The 20698-nt window shown below is 41.5% G+C and overlaps 1 protein-coding gene across 1 annotated transcript in view; it reads left to right on the top strand.

Moving 5' to 3' along the window:
• The first annotated feature begins 10028 nt into the window (after positions 1-10028).
• LOC109891238 (vesicle-associated membrane protein-associated protein B) overlaps positions 10029-20698 on the top strand; it is a 43087-nt gene continuing 32417 nt past the window's right edge. The window contains exons 1-2 of the mRNA XM_020483628.2: positions 10029-10355; positions 17231-17383. Of these exons, the coding sequence (XP_020339217.2) occupies positions 10298-10355; positions 17231-17383 (211 nt within the window). The 5' untranslated portion in view covers positions 10029-10297. The remainder of the gene's footprint in view (positions 10356-17230; positions 17384-20698) is intronic.

Raw genomic sequence — 20698 nt, 5'->3', positions numbered from 1 at the left:
TGTTTGTGTGAGTTGGCAACTCCGTCCGTCCTTGATCTCTTGCTGTTTTTCTTTTACGACCGTTTTACAGGAGAGATTGATTTTGTGAGGTCCTACCAATTCTTTAATTGTCCCATAAACATTTTTCTACTTTATTTTCTCATTCTTTTACAGAATAAGCACTGGCTCACACATCCAATGTAGTTTTACTACCTGGCCTGATATTTAATATTTAAAAATATTTAAAAAAAAAGGGCCATATCTAGATACTTGTTCTGGGAAGAACTTGACTACACTCTTCGAGCTTAGATCTTTCTAAAGAAAAGGTTACATGAAGAGAACCAGGCACTGCGTTCTGTTGACATGCTGACCCGCTAACAAACAGTGCTCTCTTTTCCTCTCTGAATTCTATGCTGTACTCTGTAGACCGGTCGCATTCGTTCCCCTCGCCCCTTCTTTCCGGCGCCGGCTGCCTTTCCTTCCGTCCACTGTGATGCAAGCAATTAAGTCGAGCTTGAATATGGAGTGGAACTGGAACATTTTGTCCAGAAATGAATCATTGAAAGAACACTATGAGCAACATGTTCACTATGATGTCTTAAATTGCTCCCCTGTGTAGCACACTAATGTTAAGTCTTGAATGTTACAGTAGTTCATGAGCCATTGCCATTTGACTGGCAATTTAGGGAAAACACTTAGCACAGAGTTGTCAATGGAATTGTTCCCCTTTCCTTTTGATTTCCTCTTAGTGGCTTTCCCTCTTGCCAAAAATACAGAAATGGGCCACATTTTTAACTCCAGTTGTAAACTGGCCACAATGCCTCCCAGTTGTCTGTCCTTTCTCCTAATGTGTGTATTTGTTCACTTCCCATCAGGGATTTAATGACTGGTCTGAGAAATGTGTTGGAAACTCTCTTTGTATGCATTGTACACTAATCTAATTCAATTATTTTAAATGTGTGTGAAGGAGTATACAAGTGCACACCAATAATAATAAGTGGACCGATAATTGGAATGCAAGGTGGGTCTCTTGAGGTTAAGTTGTCTTAGTGGCTTGTATCCTTTCCTTTTTACTCAACATGTTTTTTTTTATTGACCATTGTGCATTTTAATAAGTGTTGATAGTGAGTTGTGTAAATAGCAGGGTAGACTGTACATTCTTCAGGAATTAGTTTTTATAACCATGTCAGTGCAATAATTGTCTTTATGGCAAGGGTTACTCAAATGTGACAAACAAGAATTCCTAGGGATCAAGGAGATTTATAGTATGGTTATATGTTACATTTAGGTGTGATGTGTTGATTTCTGATCATCGATTCTTCAAAAGGCCTTTAAAAGCTCAATGTTAATGATTTTGTGGCATTTTAAAGTGTTCCTCAATGATTTCCACTTGAAATTATATCGTATTTCGCAAGGACAAGGCATTTTTTTTAAAGGAAATTTATTATAGCTCTGGTACTTCTACAACTGCACTTTCAGATCAAGTATTTGTATTGATTTGTGCACCGAACCCTATCCCCTTTCAGGTATATTGTTCCTGGTAGCCTAGTGGTTAGAGCGTTGGGACAGAAACCAAAAGTTTGCTAGATTGAATCCCCGAGCTAACAAGGTAAAAATCTGTTCTGCCCCTTAACAAGGCAGTTAACCCACTGTTCCTAGGCCGTCATTGTAAATAAGAATTTGTTCTTAACTGACTTGCTTAGTTAAATAAATATATTTATATATAAAAGTGGACTAATTGCCATTTTTCTGAAGAAATCTTGCACTGTTTGAGTGAATCAACTTGATTAATTGTTTTTGTAATGCCACAGCATCACATGCTGCCTTTGCATTCCAGCAGTAATTATTTTACATAATAGCTTTTTATTTTGCACTCTGTTGTAGATGGTGGTGCAGCTACTCGGTGCCATTTAAAAAATCATTTTAATAGCACATCATATCACTATTTCATTGCTCACATTTGTTCTAATGCTTAATGGTTGGAAAAGTGGGTATTTGTAATACATAAATAACAAAAAGAAATATGTGATAAGATAAAGTTACTGCATTTGGCATGTTATATGAGGCATTATAGTGTTTAGGGGGTATCATAGAAAGACCCCCAGTCTTACATGAATTATGTTTTGGAAAAATACAAAGTCTTGAGCTGGTCCTGGGAATGTGTTGCTGCCAAATCTATGTTTAAATTGTCTGTTTTTCAATGTAGATACCACAAAACATGGACAGGACATTGCGCAAAAAGCAATGACTATTTAGCCTGTAAGATTGAATATAATTAATTGTACATTATCTGAGATGCTAGACCTGGCATAGATAGACAAATGCATGTACACTGAACCAATATATAAACGCAACATGTAAAGTGTTTTTTTGTGAGCTGAAATAAAAGATCCCAGAAATGTTCCATACACACAAAAAGCTTATTTCTCTCAAATTTTGTTCACAATTTCTTTACATCCCTGTTAGTGAGTATTTCTCCTTTGCCAAGATAATCCATCCACATGACAGGTATGGCATAACAAGAAGCTAATTAAACAGCATGATCATTACACATGTACACCTTGTGCTGGGGACAATAAAAAAACACTCTAAAATGTGCAGTTTTGTCACACAACACAACAGCTGTCTCAAGTTGAGGGAGCATGAAATTGGCATGCTGACTGCAGAAATGTCCACCAGAGCTGATGCCAGAGAATTTAATGTTAATTTCTCTACTATAAGCCGCTTCCAACGGCCTCACAACCACAGACAGGCATAACCTACAGACAACGAACACAATTGCATTTTATCGATGGCATTTTGAATGCACGGAGATACTGTGACGAGATCCTGAAGCCCATTGTGAGGCCCATTTTCTTTTAAGGTATCTGTGACCTGCAGAGGCATATCTGTATTCCCAGTCATGTGAAATCCATACATTAGGGCCTAATTAGGGATTTGGGACATTTGAATGGCGCCGGAGGAGAAGTCTGCCGTTTTACAGGCTCCTAACCAATTGTGCTACCGTGTGTGTTTTTTCACGTTATTAGTAACTTATTTTGTACATAATGTTTCTGGATATCAGGACAGCGATTACTCACCTCGTACTGGATGAAGATTTTTTCTTTATTGAGTCGGACACAAAGTATTTACTTCAGACACCTGACAAGGCCCAAATCCCTGTCTTCCGTATGAAGAAGAGACAGAGAAATCGAGGACTTAGGTCAGGGTGCCTTGTAAGTATCCGACGGCGAGTGAGTAATCCGCCTTTACCATCAATCCTATAACCAACATGCAATCATTGGATAATAAAATGGATGAGCTCCGATCAAGACTATCCTAACAACGGAACATTAAAAACTAATATCTTATGTTTCACCGAGTCGTGGCTGAATGACGACATGGATAACATACAGCTGGCTGGGTTTTCGGTCCATCGGCAAGATAGAACAACTGCCTCCGGTAAGACAAGGGGTGGCGGTCTGTGTATATTTGTAAATAACAGCTGGTGCACGAAATCTAATATTAAGGAAGTCGCTAGGTTTCGCCTGAGGTAGAGTGACTGCTGAGGGAGAGTATCTCATGATAAGCTGTAGACCACATTATTTACCAAGAGAGTTTTCATCTATGTTTTCCGTAGCTGTCTATTTCCACCACAAACCGATGCTGACACTAAGACGGCACTCAACAAGCTATATAAGGCCATAAGCAAACAAGAAAATGCTCATCCAGAGGCGGTGTTCCTTGTGGCCGGGGACTTTAATGCAGGAAAACTTAAATCTGTTTTACCTAATTTCTACTAGCATGTTACATGTGCAACCAGAGGGGAAAAAAACTCTAGACCAGTTTTACTCCACACACAGAGACATGTACAAAGCTCTCCCTCACTGTCTATTTTGCAAATCTGACCATAACTCTATCCTCCTGATTCCTGCTTACAAGCAAATATTAAAGTAATAAGGAAGTGGTCAGATGACACAGATGCTAAGCTGCAGGACTGTTTTTCTAGCATAGACTGGAATATGTTCTGGGATTCTTCCTTTGACATTGAGGAGTACACCCCATCAGTCACTGGCTTCATCAATAAGTGCATCGGTGATGTCGTCCCCACAGTAACCGTACGTACACACCCTAACCAGAAGCCATGGATTACAGACAACATCCACACTGAGCTAAAGGGTAGAGCTGCCGCTTTCAAGGAGTGGGACTCTAACCCGGACACTTATAAGAAATGACGCTATGCCCTCCGACGAACCATCAAACAGAAAAAGCGTCAATACAGGACTAAGATTGAATCGTACTACGCTGGCTCCGATGCTCGTCGGATGTGGCAGGGCTTGCAAACTATTACAGACTACAAAAGGAAGCACAGCCGTGAGCTGCCCAGTGACACAAGCCTACCAGATGAGCTAAATTACTTCTGCTCGTTTCGAGGCAAGCAACACTGAAGCATGCATGAGAGCATGCTTCTCTGTAGCCCGATGTGAGTAAGAGCTTTAAACGGGTCAACATTCACATGGCCGCAGGGCCAGACAAATTACTTCACTGACATTGTCAACCTGTCCAAGACCGAGTCTGTAATACCAACATGTTTCAAGCAGACCACCATAGTCCCTGTGCCCAAGAACACCAAGGTAACCTGCCTAAATGACTACTGACCCATACCACACACATCTGTAGCCATGAAGTGCTTTGAAAGGCTGGTCTTGGCTCACATTAACACCATTATCACAGAAACCCTAGACCCACTCCAATTTGCATACCGCCCAAACAGATCCACAGATGATGCAATCTATTGCACTCCACACACTGCCCTTTCCCACCTGGACAAAAGGAACACCTACCTGAGAATGCTATTCAATGACTACAGCTCAGCATTGGAACTAAACATTTCCCTCCGCAACTGGATCATGGACTTCCTGATGGGCCACCCCCAGGTGGTAAGGATAGGTAACAACACATCTGCCATGCTGATCCTCAACGCGGGGCCCCTCAGGGGTGCGTGCTCAGTCCCCTCCTGTACTCCCTGTTCACCCATGATTGCATGGCCAAGCACGATTCCAACACCATCATTAAGTTTGCGGATGACACAACAATGGTAGGCCTGATCACCGACAACGATGAGACATCCTATAGGGAGGAGGTCAGAGACCTGGCAGTGTGGTGCCAGGATAACAACCTCTCCATCGAGCACACCCCGTTCTCATCGACAGGGCTGTAGTGGAGCAGGTTGAGAGTTTCAAGTTCCTTGGTGTCCACATCACCAAAACACTATTATGGTCCAAACACACCAAGACAGTCATGAAGAGGGCATGACAACGCCTATTCCCCCTCAGGAGACTGAAACGATTTGGCATGGGTCCTCAGATCCTTAAGTTCTACAGCTGCATGGGCCAGTACATCACTGGGGCCAAGCTTCCTGCCATCCAGCACCTCTATACCAGGCAGTGTCAGAGGAAGGCCCTAAAAATAGGCAAAAACTCCAGCAACCCTAGTCATAGACTGTTCCCTCTGCTACCGCACAGCAAGAGGTGCCGGAGTTTCAAGTCTAGGTCCAAATGGCTTCTTGACAGCTACCGTAGAGAAAACTATTGGCCTCGGCCTACTCACAGGGAGCCTCTTAAGATCCCTCGCCCTGGACCCATCTTCCTCTACTACTCTCTTCTCTTTCAGTTTATTTTAGTAAATACTTTCTTAACACTTCTTAAAACTGCATTGTTGGTTAAGGGCTTGTAAGTAAGCATTTCACTGTACCTGTTGTATTCATTTATCTCAATTGACTGATTTCCTTATATGAACTGTAACTCAGTAAAGTCTTTGAAATGTTGGCATGTTGCAATTATATTTTTGTTCAGTATAAATAATTCCACTAGTATTTTGCCATATTTAGCTTTCATACTTCTCATAATGATTGTAAATATAAATAAAAAGCCTGAAAACATTTGTTAGCAGTGTGTTGCTAAATGTCTAAAAGGGTTTACTAATAATAAAAAAGATATTAAAGGAAGGTGTGTGCGAATACAGTCTAATGGGCTGGGCTGGGAATACCTTGGTGGTAGCTCTGGTCAAGGGCGTAGGAGCACACTCCTCTTCTAAGACAGTAGAGGAACACACTACCTCCCTGGACCAGAGCTACACTATATATACAAAAGTATGAGGACACCCCTTCAAATCAGTGGATTCAGCTATTTCAACCATACCTGTTGCTGACAGGTGTATAAAATCGAGCACACAGTCATGCAATCTCCATAGACAAACATTGACAGTAGAATGGCCTTACTGAAGAGCTCAGTGACTTTCAATGTTGCACCATCATAGGATGCCATCTTTCCAACGAGTCAGTTCGTCAAATTTCTGCCCTGCTAGAGCTGCCCCGGTCAACTATAAGTGCTGTTATTGTGAAGTGGAAACGTCTGGGAGCAACAGCGGCTAGCAAAGTGATAGGCCACACAAGCTCACACAACGGGACCGCAGAGTGCTGAAGAGCATAAAAATCGTCTGTCCTCAGTTGCAACACTCTACCGAGTTTCAAACTGCCTCTGGAAGCAATGTCAGGACAAGATCTGTTCGTCTGAAGCTTTATGAAATGCGTTTCCATGGCCAAGCAGCCGCACACAAGCCTAAGATCACCATGCACAATGCCAAGCATGGTTGGAGTGGGGTAAACAACTGTCACTTCATGTAGTGAATTCATAACATGCATGTAACACAGGTTTACTTGAAATAACTAAAATGACTAGCCCTCGCCGCCATTGGACTCTGGAGCAGTGGAAATGGGTTCTATGGTGTGATGAATCACGTTTCACCATCTGGCAGTCCGACAAACTAATCTGGGTTTGTCGGATGCCAGGAGAACGCTACCTGCCCAAATGCATTATGCCAATTTTAAAGTTTGGTGGAGGAGGAATAATGGTCTGAGAATGGTTCGGGCTTGGCCCCTTAGTTCCAGTGAAAGGAAATCTTCACGCGACAGCATACAATGACATTCTAGATGATTCTGTGCTTCCAACTTTGTGGCTGGGGAAGGCCCTCGTGCCCCCGTGCACAAAGTGAGGTCCATACAGAAATGGTTTGTCGAGATCGGTGTGGAATAACTTTGATTGGCCTGCACAGACCTCAAATCCATCCAACACCTTTGGGATGAATTGGAATGCCTACTGCGATCCAGGCCTAATCGCCCAACATCAGTGCCCGACATCACTAATGCTCTAGTGGCTGAATGGAAGCAAGTTCCTGCAGCAATGTTCCAGCATCTAATGGAAAGCCTTCCCAGAAGAGTGGAGGCTATTATAGCACCAAAGGGGGGACCAATTTGAGAATGAGATGTTCGACGAGCAGGTGTCCACATACTTTTGGTCATGTAGTACCTTGGACGGTGTGTGTGCTTATGTGCTTCAGGGAGATAGTGTTAAGTAATAGGTCCTCTTGCTCCAGTGACAGCCAGCCCTCTGGCTATATATACACTTCAGGTATGTGTATCACTGGGAGATGGTTCCACACTGCAGTTTGAATAGTGCTGAGGGCTAGTCATTTTAGTTATTTCAAGTAAACCTGTGTTACATGCATGTTATGAATTCACTACATGAAGTGACAATTGTTTTCAGGGGATACCTAAATAGGTGCACCACAAAGCTGTGTATTGGGACTGTGACTCTTCCTACATTTGCAGATATGGTTTACAGACACACCTACTGACATACAGACGCATCATAAATTATATATCTGTCCTTTCATGAGTAAATCCTTTATCAAAGTGATTTAATAATTGAAGTGTTATCAATTTACACTTGTCTGATAAACTGTACATGATTAACTAAATGTATAACATTGTACAACTAGAAGTGCATGATTTATGGGATTAATTTTATGAAGCCATAACGTGGCAGGTAGCGGTTAGAATGTTAGGGCAGTAACTGAAAGGTTGCTGGTTTGAATACCCAGCCGACAAGGTGAAAAATGTTGACATGCCCTTGAGCAAGGCACGTAACCTTAATTTGCTCCAGGGAGATAGTGTTAAGTAATAGGTCCTCTTGCTCCAGTGACAGCCAGCCCTCTGGCTATATATACACTTCAGGTATGTGTATCACTGGGAGATGGTTCCACACTGCAGTTTGAATAGTGCTGAGGGCTAGTCATTTTAGTTATTTCAAGTAAACCTGTGTTACATGCATGTTATGAATTCACTACATGAAGTGACAATTGTTTTCAGGGGATACCTAAATAGGTGCACCACAAAGCTGTGTATTGGGACTGTGACTCTTCCTACATTTGCAGATATGGTTTACAGACACACCTACTGACATACAGACGCATCATAAATTATATATCTGTCCTTTCATGAGTAAATCCTTTATCAAAGTGATTTAATAATTGAAGTGTTATCAATTTACACTTGTCTGATAAACTGTACATGATTAACTAAATGTATAACATTGTACAACTAGAAGTGCATGATTTATGGGATTAATTTTATGAAGCCATAACGTGGCAGGTAGCGGTTAGAATGTTAGGGCAGTAACTGAAAGGTTGCTGGTTTGAATACCCAGCCGACAAGGTGAAAAATGTTGACATGCCCTTGAGCAAGGCACGTAACCTTAATTTGCTCCAGGGGCGCCGTACTACTATGGCTGACCCTGTAAAAACAACACATTGTCAGTGCACCTATCCATATGTGACAAGCATCAGTGTGTAGAAGGGAGATTCCTATATGTGAGAAGAAAAGGCTGTATGTGTTAACTGTAGGATTACACATGTGCTGGAGTGTCCAGTGAGAGAAAAGCAGTTCGAGCCGGTTGCCAGGATCAGAGTAGTACAGAAGGTGTCGTATGCTGAGGCAGTGAAGAGAGTAGTAGAGGAAGATGGGTCCAGGGCGAGGGATCTTAAGAGGCTCCCTGTGAGTAGGCCGAGGCCAATAGAGAGTGATAGGAATAACGTGTTTCAGTAAGACTGTGTTCTTAGCGTTCATAGCCATGATTATCAACTGTACCGCAGAAATGGAATGGAATCACAGAAAATAGATTTTGTGGTGGCAGCTGCAGAGGGGTTCTTTGGTGTAGGAGATTTTACTGCAGAAGAGTGTGTTGAACGATAGTATCCCATCCTCCCAGGCTGCCGGCCTGGTGTAGGATCAGATAGGGCCAAGTAGTGGAAAAGTGGTGAGATTTTAATGGGTGTAGGGTTATTCTATAGGAATATTTTTCTTCCCTTATCCCCATCCTATTCCCCTCCCCTTTTTGTATAGATGTATAAATACAGTAGGTGGCAGTGTATACACCTTAGTTGGATGCGATCCGCCACCTTCTCGCTTATACCACAGAGTTTCTAAACTTGTACTGTCTGTACTTACCTACAGTACTGTGTCTGCCTGTACTCCTCGCATCACTCCTCATAGAGAGCAATTGTAATGGTGTATTTTTGTTAGCACTAACTCTGCCATGGTTTGTTGGACGAAGCCTATGTGGAAAATAATGGAGTTTTTGGATAAACTAAGAAAATAAGGTCTGTGGTAAACACAGGCTTAGGAAATTTTATAGGTTTTGTTCTATGAGATCATCTTCATCAGCTGACGTCACTTTTTGTGAATGTTTAATTAAGCATTCATGTAATCAAAAGAAGCACAATAATGGCTTCATAATTCATAAAGGTCATGTTAACTGACTGATATTATCTTGTAGAACAAAACATATAAGATCTCCTAAGCCTGTGTTAACCTCAGACCTTCTTTTCGGCGTTCATCCCGAAACCCTATTCTTTCCCCATTCATTATTCATTTTCCCCATAGGAACGGCTGAACGAACCAGAGGTAGCCTTACCTCATTTCCGTTTTTAGGACTACAAGCTTGCGAGCTATATAGAATTTTGATTACACAAATGCTTCAAAATTCACAAAAAGTGACATTAGTTGATGAAGTTTATCTCATAGAACAAAACGTATTAGATCTCTTAAGCTTGTGTTTACCACAGACCATATTTTTGGCGTATATCCCAAAACCCCTCCAAATAACCCATTCATTTTCCCATAGGCTTTGACAAACGTACCATGAAGGAGTTAGTGCCTACAAAAAGACGCCATTACAATTGAGTGGCTATGCAGGGTCAGTGACGTCGCACGAAGCCTCTCTCACTCTCACTCCCTTCCTGCTGCATCATCATCATCATCATCATCATCATCACAACAGCCGCTAGTAGCACCCTGTCTAATTGCGGTGACCGGGGGACTGGATAGTCATAACTAATTAGCATAATACTAACTCTTAACATAACACTAGTTAACATCACCATAACAGAGTAATCTACGGAAACCATTTACATTGAGCTACCCCCTTGGAACCGCTGGGACATGGCCAGGCAAGATCAGGTCCTGCTCTTGGAGCCACAGCACGAACTGAAATTCCGAGGTAAGAGACTGAGGGGAGGGCCCAACTCTGAAGGGAGGGGGGAGGTAGTAACAGGCCCAGCGTAATGAGGGGGGGCACATCATTCCCTTCATTTGTAAAATCTTAATAGTGAATTAAGGAGGATAATCATTTCGAATTAACATTGACTTGCGTTCCCTAGCTAGCCAACGTTTTAGCCAGTTTACGTTACCTTGACCAGGCAGGCCTGCTGGAAAAAAAGCTAACTAACGTTCTAACTGCAGCGCCCTGACAGGTCTTTGGTGCTATTAATAATGTCTAGTTGACCTAGTATTTTAACTACTTAGCTAACGTTGGTGCATTATGTTTCACGTGCATTGTGCAATAGCGTTCCAGTAGGCCAGTCAGTCGTTTTATTATCGTGCTTGACTGACAACATTATGTCAGTGTAGGTAGCCCTTTGAGCTAGCAAGCTAGCAATGAATGCCAGCCGATTGCCCCTACTTTCAAGCATAATGATAGCATGCTAACAGTAGTTTGTCCTAGCTAGCGAGTAGCTAACTTGTTAATTCGCTAGCTGTCATTCTAATGGCTTGCCAGCTTTCAGGTGGAACTAGGCATGAAATACCATTTATATCTGGAGGTTTTTCTCATCGGTGACCAGGTGTGGTAAGGAGCACAATATGGCTCAGGGTGCCATATGGACAGTTTGTACTGAGCATCCTAAGAATTACAATGTGTCCAGGTACATATGAATTTATTGACCCACCGAGTAAGAGCTTCTGTATGTTTCCTGAAGCATTATCACAAATTAATTTTAGGTCATTTTTGAGATCCAAAATAATAAATTGCCTTTCATCTGTACCTGTTGTATTAGTGTCTTTCTACAGACATTTTGAGATGCCCCACGGCCTTGGTAGACATGTCAAGCCAAAATAATCCATTGCTATAACTGCCCTGCTTGTTGTGAGGGTAGGCTCTTTATTTGTCTTGGCTCATTGCAAGCTGAGCCAACTAAGATTATTGCTAATGACAAGAAGTAGGCTGGCCTAACCTCAAGGAAATACAAGCCACACAGGCCAGTTCAGGAGTATTCCAAACTTGGGTCCAGGTGCCCCTGGAGGTATGTAAGGGTGTTTCAGGGTCTTCGGCAAAGTGACAATTTTTGTTTTACTCATACCAATATTTAATTCACAAGAAAGTCAAGACTTCTGTCAGGCAATTCACAATCATAGGCCTCTCCTATAAGCCTGTTGTTCTTTTTGTTATTAGGGGTCCTTTTTGTTGTTAGGGGTCCTCTAAATGAAAATGTTTGGGAACCCAGGGCCTAAGAAATGATTTTCAATATATTTCCTTTAAATTATGGCCACATTTCGAGAACATTACAACACACCTGAACTAAGCTTTTCATTTATGCATTTTTGATTAGGCCTACTAGTAGTGATTTTCTATGTCTAGCCTAGTGGGGTGAGTAGTCTGAGATGGAGGTTGACATGGGAGTGAAAATCCATTCCCGTCTTGTCAAATTTTCCCGTACTATCCTGATCCCGCAACAGTTCTATAATCCAGGAACTTTCCTGTCCCATCCTGATAAAAATCACCCTTGCTCATTTTTACATGCAGAAATCAGAAATAACTTCCTCCATTAGCTGCTCGTCTGTCTGTCCCCTGCTCTGCATGTGAGTAATGTGACCCATAGAAACTGCTCTGTTTGGCTGCTGCTCAGCACTCACGAGACAGTTTCCTGCCCTGCACACCCAGCTGATAACAACCACATTACAAGATTTTGGCAGTGAAGGCAGCCGTTCTACTTACCCAGAGTCGGATGAGCTCAATTCCAGTCTTGAAGACTTCATAATTCACTGACATACAGTACATTGGTAAAGTAGTGACAGCGCAGTGGCCATGGCTGTAACTGGAGCGGGACATTAGAGTGAGCAGATGGAAGGGGGGAATTTACAATTTATTTGTGATAGATCTGTATTAAGGTAAACTATATTAGGCCTACACAGTTTATTTTTATGAAATGCTCCACACATGGCATATTTATAAGCATGTCAGTTTCCATTGCGCTGTAACACTTAATTGATTGTGATTCATTAAAGTCTGACTGGACAGAGAATCAAATCACCTAGCATCTTAGGCTAAAATTTCCCATTGAAAGGTAGGCCTTTGGTGACAACAACAATTCAACAACAATTCTGCTGTGGTCCTTTTGGGCTCAAGTGTTCACCAATGAGCTAGAGCATCTTTAAACACTACCGGTCAAAAGTTTTAGAACACCTACTAATTCAAGGGTTTTTCTTTATTTTTACTATTTTCTACATTGTAGAATAATAGTGAAGACATCAAAACTATGAAATAACACATATGGAATCATGTAGTAACCAAACAAGTGTTAAGCAATCAAAATATATTTTATATTTGAGATTCTTCAAATAGCCACTCTTTGCCTTGATGATAGCTTTGCACACTCTTGGCATTTTCTCAACCAGCTTCATGAGGTAGTCACCTGGAATGCATTTCAATTAACAGGTGTGCCTTAAGTTTATTTGTGGAATTTCTTTCCTTCTTAATGTGTTTGAGCCAATCAGTTGTGTTGTGACAAGGTAGGGGTGGTATACAGACAATATCCCTGTTGGGTAAAAGACCAAGTCCATATTATTTCAAGAACAGCTCAAATAAGCAAAGATAAACAACAGTCCATCATTACTTTAAGACATGAAGGTCAGTCAATACGGAAAATGTCAAGAACTTTGAAAGTTTCTTCAAGTGCAGTCGCAAAAACCATGAAGCGCTATGATGAAACTGGCTCTCATGAGGACTGCCATAGGAATGGAAGACCCAGAGTTACCTCTGCTGCAGAGGGAATTCATTAGATTTACCAGAGTTCATTAGAGTTACCAGCCTCAGAAATTGCAGCTCAAATTAATGCTCCACGAAGTTCAAGTTACAGACGCATCTCAACATCAACTGTTCAGAGGAGACTGTGAATCAGGCTTTCATGGTCGAATTGCTGCAAAGAAACCACTAAAGGACACCAATAATAAGAAGAGACTTGCTTGGGCCAAGAATCACGAGCGATGGACATTAGACCAGTGGAAATGTGTCCTTTGGTCTGGAGTCCAAATTTGAGATTTTTGGTTCCGGCCGCCATGTCTTTGTGAGATGCGGTGTGGGTGAACGGATGATCTCTGCATGCGTATTTCCCACCGTAAAGCATGGGTTTGTTATGGTGTGGGGATACTCTTCTGGTGACAATGTCTGTGATTTATTTAGAATTCAAGGAACACTTAACCAGCATGGCTACCACAGCATTCTGCAGCAATACGACATCCCATCTGGTTTGCGCTTAGTGGGACTATCATTTGTTTTTCAACAGGACAGTGACCCAACACACCTCCAGGCTGTGTAAGGGCTATTTGACCAAGAAGGAGAGTGATGGAGTGCTGCATCAGATGGCCTGGTCTCCACAATACCCAGACCTCAACCAAATTGAGATGGTTTGGGATGAGTCAGACCACAGAGTGAAGGAAAAGCAGCCAACAATGCTCAGCATATGTGGGAACACCTTCAAGACTGTTGGAAAAGCATTCCAGGTGAAGTTGGTTGAGAGAATGCCAAGAGTGTTGCAAAGCTGCCATCAACGCAAAGGGTGGCTATTTGAAAAATGTCAAATATAAAATATATTTTGATTTCACACTTTTTTGGTTACTACATGATTCCATATGTGTTATTTCATAGTTTTTATGTCTTCACTATTATTCTACAATGTAGAAAATAGTAAAAAATAAAGAAAAAACTTAATCTGTAAAAAATTTAATTTGGAACTGCACATTCAAGGTACCAAACAGTCTTGCTCTCCCTTAAAACACACCATTCAGACAACATAGCAGCATCAAATATATGTCCTTCAGAACTCTATTTTTGTCGCTGCCAGTTTTTCTGCCAGTTGGAAAGTATCCCAGGGCACTTTCAGGAAGTTGTAGATCAACTACACAGGAGTTAGCTGAGTGAGTTGTTTAATTGAAACCAATGTTTCACCAATTGTGAGGTTCTGAATTTCACCTCTGTCTTGACTCAGCGTGCAAAGGGAAGTGTCAGTTGCTGTGGACATTTGTGGTGTGAAACTTTATCTAGAATCTTAGTGTATGTGCTAATTCCCGACTGAGGCAGCTCACTTCCACATTTCCATTCACAATGCATCCATCTTTCCCTCAAATGCAAGGCCTTCCTCTATACCAGCTAGAAGGCAGGTGTGTTTTATTTTGGTAGCCTGAAATGGAGTCTTTCAGACTCAGATAATTTATCATTCCTCGAATCTTTCATGTTCCTCCTTTTAGTGCAAAGTGTACTCCGAGGTCCTGTGGAATGTTTTAAGGCTAGTTTGTAAATCCAGTTGAGGAGTTAAATCCTGTACAGCTGTATGTTGCTCAATGTCATATGGCCAAGTGCTTTCCGAAGGCTTTTGCTTCCTATCAAACTGGTTTCACAGAAACAAAAGTGTAGCTGACCTGAGTCATTCTGTTGAGGATATCATTTTGTGGTCTGGCTTGTGAGTTCACCCACTTAATGCAACCATCATGATTCAGAGTTGTAAAACAAAAGTGGTTTGATATTGAGCAATTCCACAACAGGCACGTGGAATTACAATGGAAGGTCACTCTTCAGTGAAACAACTCGGGTGGTGCAATATCATTTTGAAATCAGATTTGACTTATTGTTGGCATTCCTGTAGGCTAGCGTTCTCTGAGGTACTTGATCAAGCTGGGTGTGAACTTGAAGTCTGTCTGTGCAGAGGGATTTGACAGAGATGGCTAAGTAAAGAAAGGATCTGGTTGGATGTAGTGGCTTGAGGCTAGTAGTGTTCCTTCCTACGCCCCTGGTGCCTCAACTATCCTCTTGTTCTTCAAGGACAGCCATTAGCCTACCTTGTCCAGGCTATTTGTAGATTATTAGAGATTATTAGAAACAAATTGAAGGTTGTTGGATTCCTCAGTGACTCAAAGTATTCCACATAGTTTTGACCAAATGAAATAAAGCTGTTACAATATACCAAATTAATTTGATCTATTTTCACTGCATCTGGTTGGGTTACCGTTACAACCAGCTACGTCCTTCCTAATTCTCCTCCATAGCCGACTTTTCTTAAGTTAGGGGCCCAGGCTACATGTTTTAGACTATACGGTTTAAGCAACTTTTATTTTTGATGGGCCTAATAAATTAAAAAGGCCACATTTCTGTCGCCTTGGCACCAGTGCCTTCTTTCAAGATGCCACTGATGTTATTCCTCTACAAGATCCTAGGCATTCTCTTAGATGCCACTGTTTTTGTGAGGTGAACCTAGTATGCCTAGGTCCATGTTTTATTGTTCTGTAGCACGAGAGCTATTAGTCATGATACCACTGATAGCTAATCCTTTCTTGAAGTTAAAAAGCTGCTCTTGTATTACTCTTGTTGATTTATTTTTATTTTTAAGAGGACTTGGATATTGATTGTTCATTGTTTGCTACCGCCGAGGAATTAATGGAACTCTAGACGAAGGACCCAAGGATGTGGTTGGCATGAAAACTGCTTTCTAATTAGGCTAGTCATGGCCTTAATAGCATCAGCTGCTCTACTTATTAAAATTGAGGGGAGATGTCTTTGACGTGACACAGTCTGTGCTTTCTCTTTGAACGTTTTTGACAGTAGCAAGAATGGTTGTTATTGACTGATATTAGTGGGGTTTGTAGAGTGAGGTTACTGTATTATTATTCAGGCAATGACAAAAGCCTGGGGTTGCAATTTGGTGTGCGCTTCTGGCCTAATGTGTCAAGATCCATACACCTCAAACGTGTGAATCAATCAAATGTATTTATAAAGCCCTTACATCAGCTGATGTCACAAAGTGACAGAAAAGAAAGAAACCCAGCCTAAAACCCCAAACAGCAAGCAATGCAGGTGTCGAAGCACGGTGGCTAGGAAAACCCCCCTAGAAAGGCCAGACCTTAGGAAGAAACCTAGAGAAGAACCAGGCTATGAGGGGTGGCCAGTCCTCTTCTGGCTGTGCCGGGTGGAGATTATAACAGAACATGGCCAAGATGTCCAAATATTCATAAATGACGAGCAGGGTCAAATAATCATAATCACAGTGGTTGTCGAGGGTGCAACAGGTCAGCACCTCAGGAGAAAATGTCAGTTGGCTTTTCATAGCCGATCATTCAGAGTATCTCTACCGCTCCTGCTGTCTCTAGAGAGTTGAAAACAGCAGGTCTGGGACAGGTAACATGTCTGGTGAACAGGTCAGGGTTCCATAGCCGCAGGCAGAACAGTTGAAACTGGAGTAGCAGCACGGCCAGGTGGACTGGGGACAGCAAGGAGTCCTCAGGCCAGGTAGTCCTGAGGCATGGTCCTAGGGCTCAGGTCCTCCAAGAGAGTGAGAATTAGAAGAAGCCTAGCCCCAGATAATAATTTGATGATGATTAGGACTACTGCCATTTCAGTGAAGCTGTCATTGTCGGGATGTGGGTCATTAACACAGTTCATTGATGTCCCCAGTGAAAAGCATAGGCCATTTATAGCTCAAAAGTAGGCCTGCTATTCTTTTGTTTTGAAAGACTAGTATTCAGACTTGTTGTCCTTAAGATGTGTTCCTCTACCATTGCGTAATGTGAATCGCTTTAATCATGATTTTTGTATTGTTACTTCCCTTTCTCTCGTCAAACTCCCCCCTTCCTCAATGGCGATCCAGCACATTTTTATGCCTTTGATGTGCTGATTCAGTAACCCTATTCATTTGATTGGCCCGTCATGTATTCTCTACAGTTTGCATCTTTCACATGCAGTAGTCTAGTAGTATTTTCTCTGTCAGTGTATAAGCCTACCTCTGTAAAGTTTTTATTTATATTTGATAAAACCTTCTTCTCCCACCACAGGTCCCTTCTCGGATGTGGTCAACACAACCTTAAAGCTCTCTAACCCCACAGACAGGAATGTGTGCTTCAAAGTCAAGACGACAGCCCCGCGCCGGTACTGCGTCCGGCCAAATAGCGGTGTCATCGACGCCGGCACCTCAATCAACGTCTCAGGTACGCAAAATTACGTAAACTTAACCAAAGTTCCCAGGTTTTTCATAAATCCTGGTTGAAGGAATTGTGCAACTCTACCAAGCCAGGGAGTTTGTAGGCCTGAATGAGTGCTATGGTTTACAACCATTGTCCATGTATTCCCTATTTAGATGTTACTAGCAGGTACTGTATGTCAGGTCCTTCCTAACCTACCTTGTGTTTGAGTGAGGCGTCTAACACTAGAATTACTTTTTTTAATTACTCTGCCATTTTTAAAGTCATGTCCCCCCTGTCCTTGACTTATCCTAAATAAGTCTATTCAACACACTATCGTTGTTAGAATCTTGATATCAGAGTTTTTTTTTCTCCCTGCCCTCCTTTCACCCGACAGTTGGCTGCCATCTGACAATGGCCCATTAAAACTACACCTAAACTATATAAAAAATAATTTCACACATAGGCCTATAATAAAAGATGAAGGCTGAAGAGAAGATTCAATTGACAGTAGTGTGTGTGACAATATTATCAATTGTCTTGTGAATGAAGAGACAGCGCAGGGTGTGTATACGACAAAGAAGGGAACAGCGCTTACCAAAACTTTTTCAAATCATCCTACAGAGGTTCATGCAGATCAGACGTTTTGATTTAGGAAAGATCAGATTCTAAGGTTTCTAAAACACCTACATTTGCCAAACAACTCTCAAAATTGAGCGGATTAATTCTATTTAAAAAATAAATAAGTTGTAGAATGACGCAATTCCACACGTGAGCACACACGGCAGCATATAACCTAGGCTACTATGCACAGACTAGTAACCAGTGATTGGAGTAAGGGGTTACAAAGAAACGTGTTCGAGTAATCAGTTAATTGTGTGTTAACGAGTAATTTAACGCTTTAGTTTTCAGGGAAACTAGTAATCTCCAAAATAGGTGACCTACGTGATTTGTGTCGACCCGATGAGATTTTTTTTTTTTTTTGGGGGGGGGGGCGCTTTGGATCACTAATGGCTGTATCCAAGGCTCAGCCAATCGTTACATAACAGAATGCAGCAAGGCAGTTTCCCAGTTGCTGCAGCGCATCCCCTGAACGATAATGAAGAGGTAGGTGAGAAGCCTGACCACGGAGACAGACGGGGGTGAGAAGGTGATGAAGCGTACTTCATGAGCTGTAACCGAAAAACAACTGGCAAGTTTGATGTGAGGGAGAAAGTGTGGTGGAACAAGTATTTTTAGCATTAAGTATCTTGCAAGCTGGATCGAATTCTCCATTAGCTAGCCAGAGAAATGTTGAGCAATATTAGCCAACTTAACTGATAAAATAATTGAGTTTATGGTGTGAAAGTAAGCTGGCTAATAAAGGCAGACAGCTAACGTTAGCTACATACAACATCAATGAGTTAACGTTAGTAACTTTACCAATTCACTATAGTATTAATTGGTATACGACTCCTTGCCGTTCCTCAAATTATAATGAATTAGTTGCTTACTGGACCCTGGCAATCTGAAATGTTAATTAGCTAACGAACTAACTACTATCTGTGAACTTATGGTTTCCCTCTACGGTATGTGGTTCATTTTCAGAATGAGAGAATTAGGGGAAAATGAGGTGTTGCTTATTAAACAAGTGGATTCAGGGATCAAGTGTAGCTGGAGCTGGGCCTGGCTTAAGCTGGATGCCACTATTGAGGTGAAAGGAACACCACCACTTTCCATCTTTCTCACTTTTCAAAACAGTGGATAAAAAGGGGTATGCCAGGTGTTACTCTCTGCCTGAAAGAGATCAATTATGCCAACAAAGGGAATCTGGCTCTGCTGGCACATTGTAGAACAGATGTCCACAGGCAGAAAGTGTTCAATGTAATAATGTGCAGTGTAGCCCAAAGATATTGGTTTTGTTGTGTTGAACTTGACAGTAACGTGTGTGTGTGTGTGTGTGTGTGTGTGAGAGAGAGAGTGAGGGGGGAATATACTATTTTTTACTCGGTGAACGTTATTTTCGCACACAGGTAGCCTTGTGCACTTGATCGACGTTCTACTTTAATTAAGACAGCCTTTTATAATAGAACAAGTGTTCTATTATAAAGGCTGTCATGGCTAACTGCAATATGAGTGTATTGTTTTTTTCTCAATACTAACATTTTTAGTTAGGTTCACAGTAACCACTTTTTATTTTACACACAGACTGATCATGTAGATCATATTCTTTGTTGTTTAATTAGTTAACCTGCATTTCACCCTAATAGGGATGTTTTTGCATGTTTCAGTGCAAAAGAAAAGTGTCACCTTTTTGGGCCCTCACCAGTTTGCATCCCTGAGTTTTTCAATTTAAGTCATCCATTACTTTGACAATATTATTTCCCTTTTTCTTTGTTGGTGCAAATAAAAAATAAAAATCTCTTATGTTCACTGCGGTTCTCAGTTATCTATCAGTCTTCTGCTGTTGATAAAAACAGTGCAATTTTTTTGAGGAATTACTGAATTACAGTGGGGCAAAAAAATATTTAGTCAGCCACCAATTGTGCAAGTTCTCCCACTTAAAAAGATGAGAGAGGCCTGTAATTGTCATCATAGGTACACTTCAACTATGACAGACAAAATGAGAAAAAAAAATCCAGAAAATCACATTGTAGGATTTTTTATGAATTTATTTGCAAATTATGGTGGAAAATAAGTATTTGGTCAATAACAAAAGTTTATCTCAATACTTTGTTATATACCCTTTGTTGGCAATGACAGAGGTCAAACGTTTTCTGTAAGTCTTCACAAGGTTTTCTTTCACACACTGTTGCTGGTATTTTGGCCCATTCCTCCATGCAGATCTCCTCTAGAGCAGTGATATAGTTTTGGGGCTATATTATATATATATATATATAGTTTTCACTTAGCTAGCGAATGCAGCTAACTAGTTTAGCCTACTCAAACACCTGGCTCAAACGGAGAGTGATGCTATGTTGGCTATGGCTATCCAACACTGGAACTCTTCCAAGTCAATGTAAGCTTTTGGTAACTGCTAAACTACTTGCTAATTGTACACCTGCACTCCATGATTGTAGTGTGTTTACTAATGCGTTAGTCCTAGTAGCTATGTTGACTATGACGTTAGCCTACATTGTCATCACCATATTAGCTGTGTGTAGCGGTTATGATATGGTGTGGCTTGAAAAGGTTTTATCTCCCTGTCACAGACAGCGGATGTGTTGTGCACTGAAGTACACAAGCGAAGGGGAAAGGTGAGGGAGAGGAGGAGAGTGCATGGATGCGAGATGGAATTATACAACGAACAAAAATGATCATGCTGTTTGTATGTGGCTGCTATGAATGTGGACTGCATTTGCA

Source organism: Oncorhynchus kisutch, linkage group LG1, assembly GCF_002021735.2.
Source record: "Oncorhynchus kisutch isolate 150728-3 linkage group LG1, Okis_V2, whole genome shotgun sequence".
In the NCBI taxonomy this organism is placed as follows: Eukaryota; Metazoa; Chordata; class Actinopteri; order Salmoniformes; family Salmonidae; genus Oncorhynchus; species Oncorhynchus kisutch.
The sequence above is the reverse complement of the archived record's forward strand: the minus strand, read 5'-3'. Positions and strand labels throughout refer to the sequence as shown.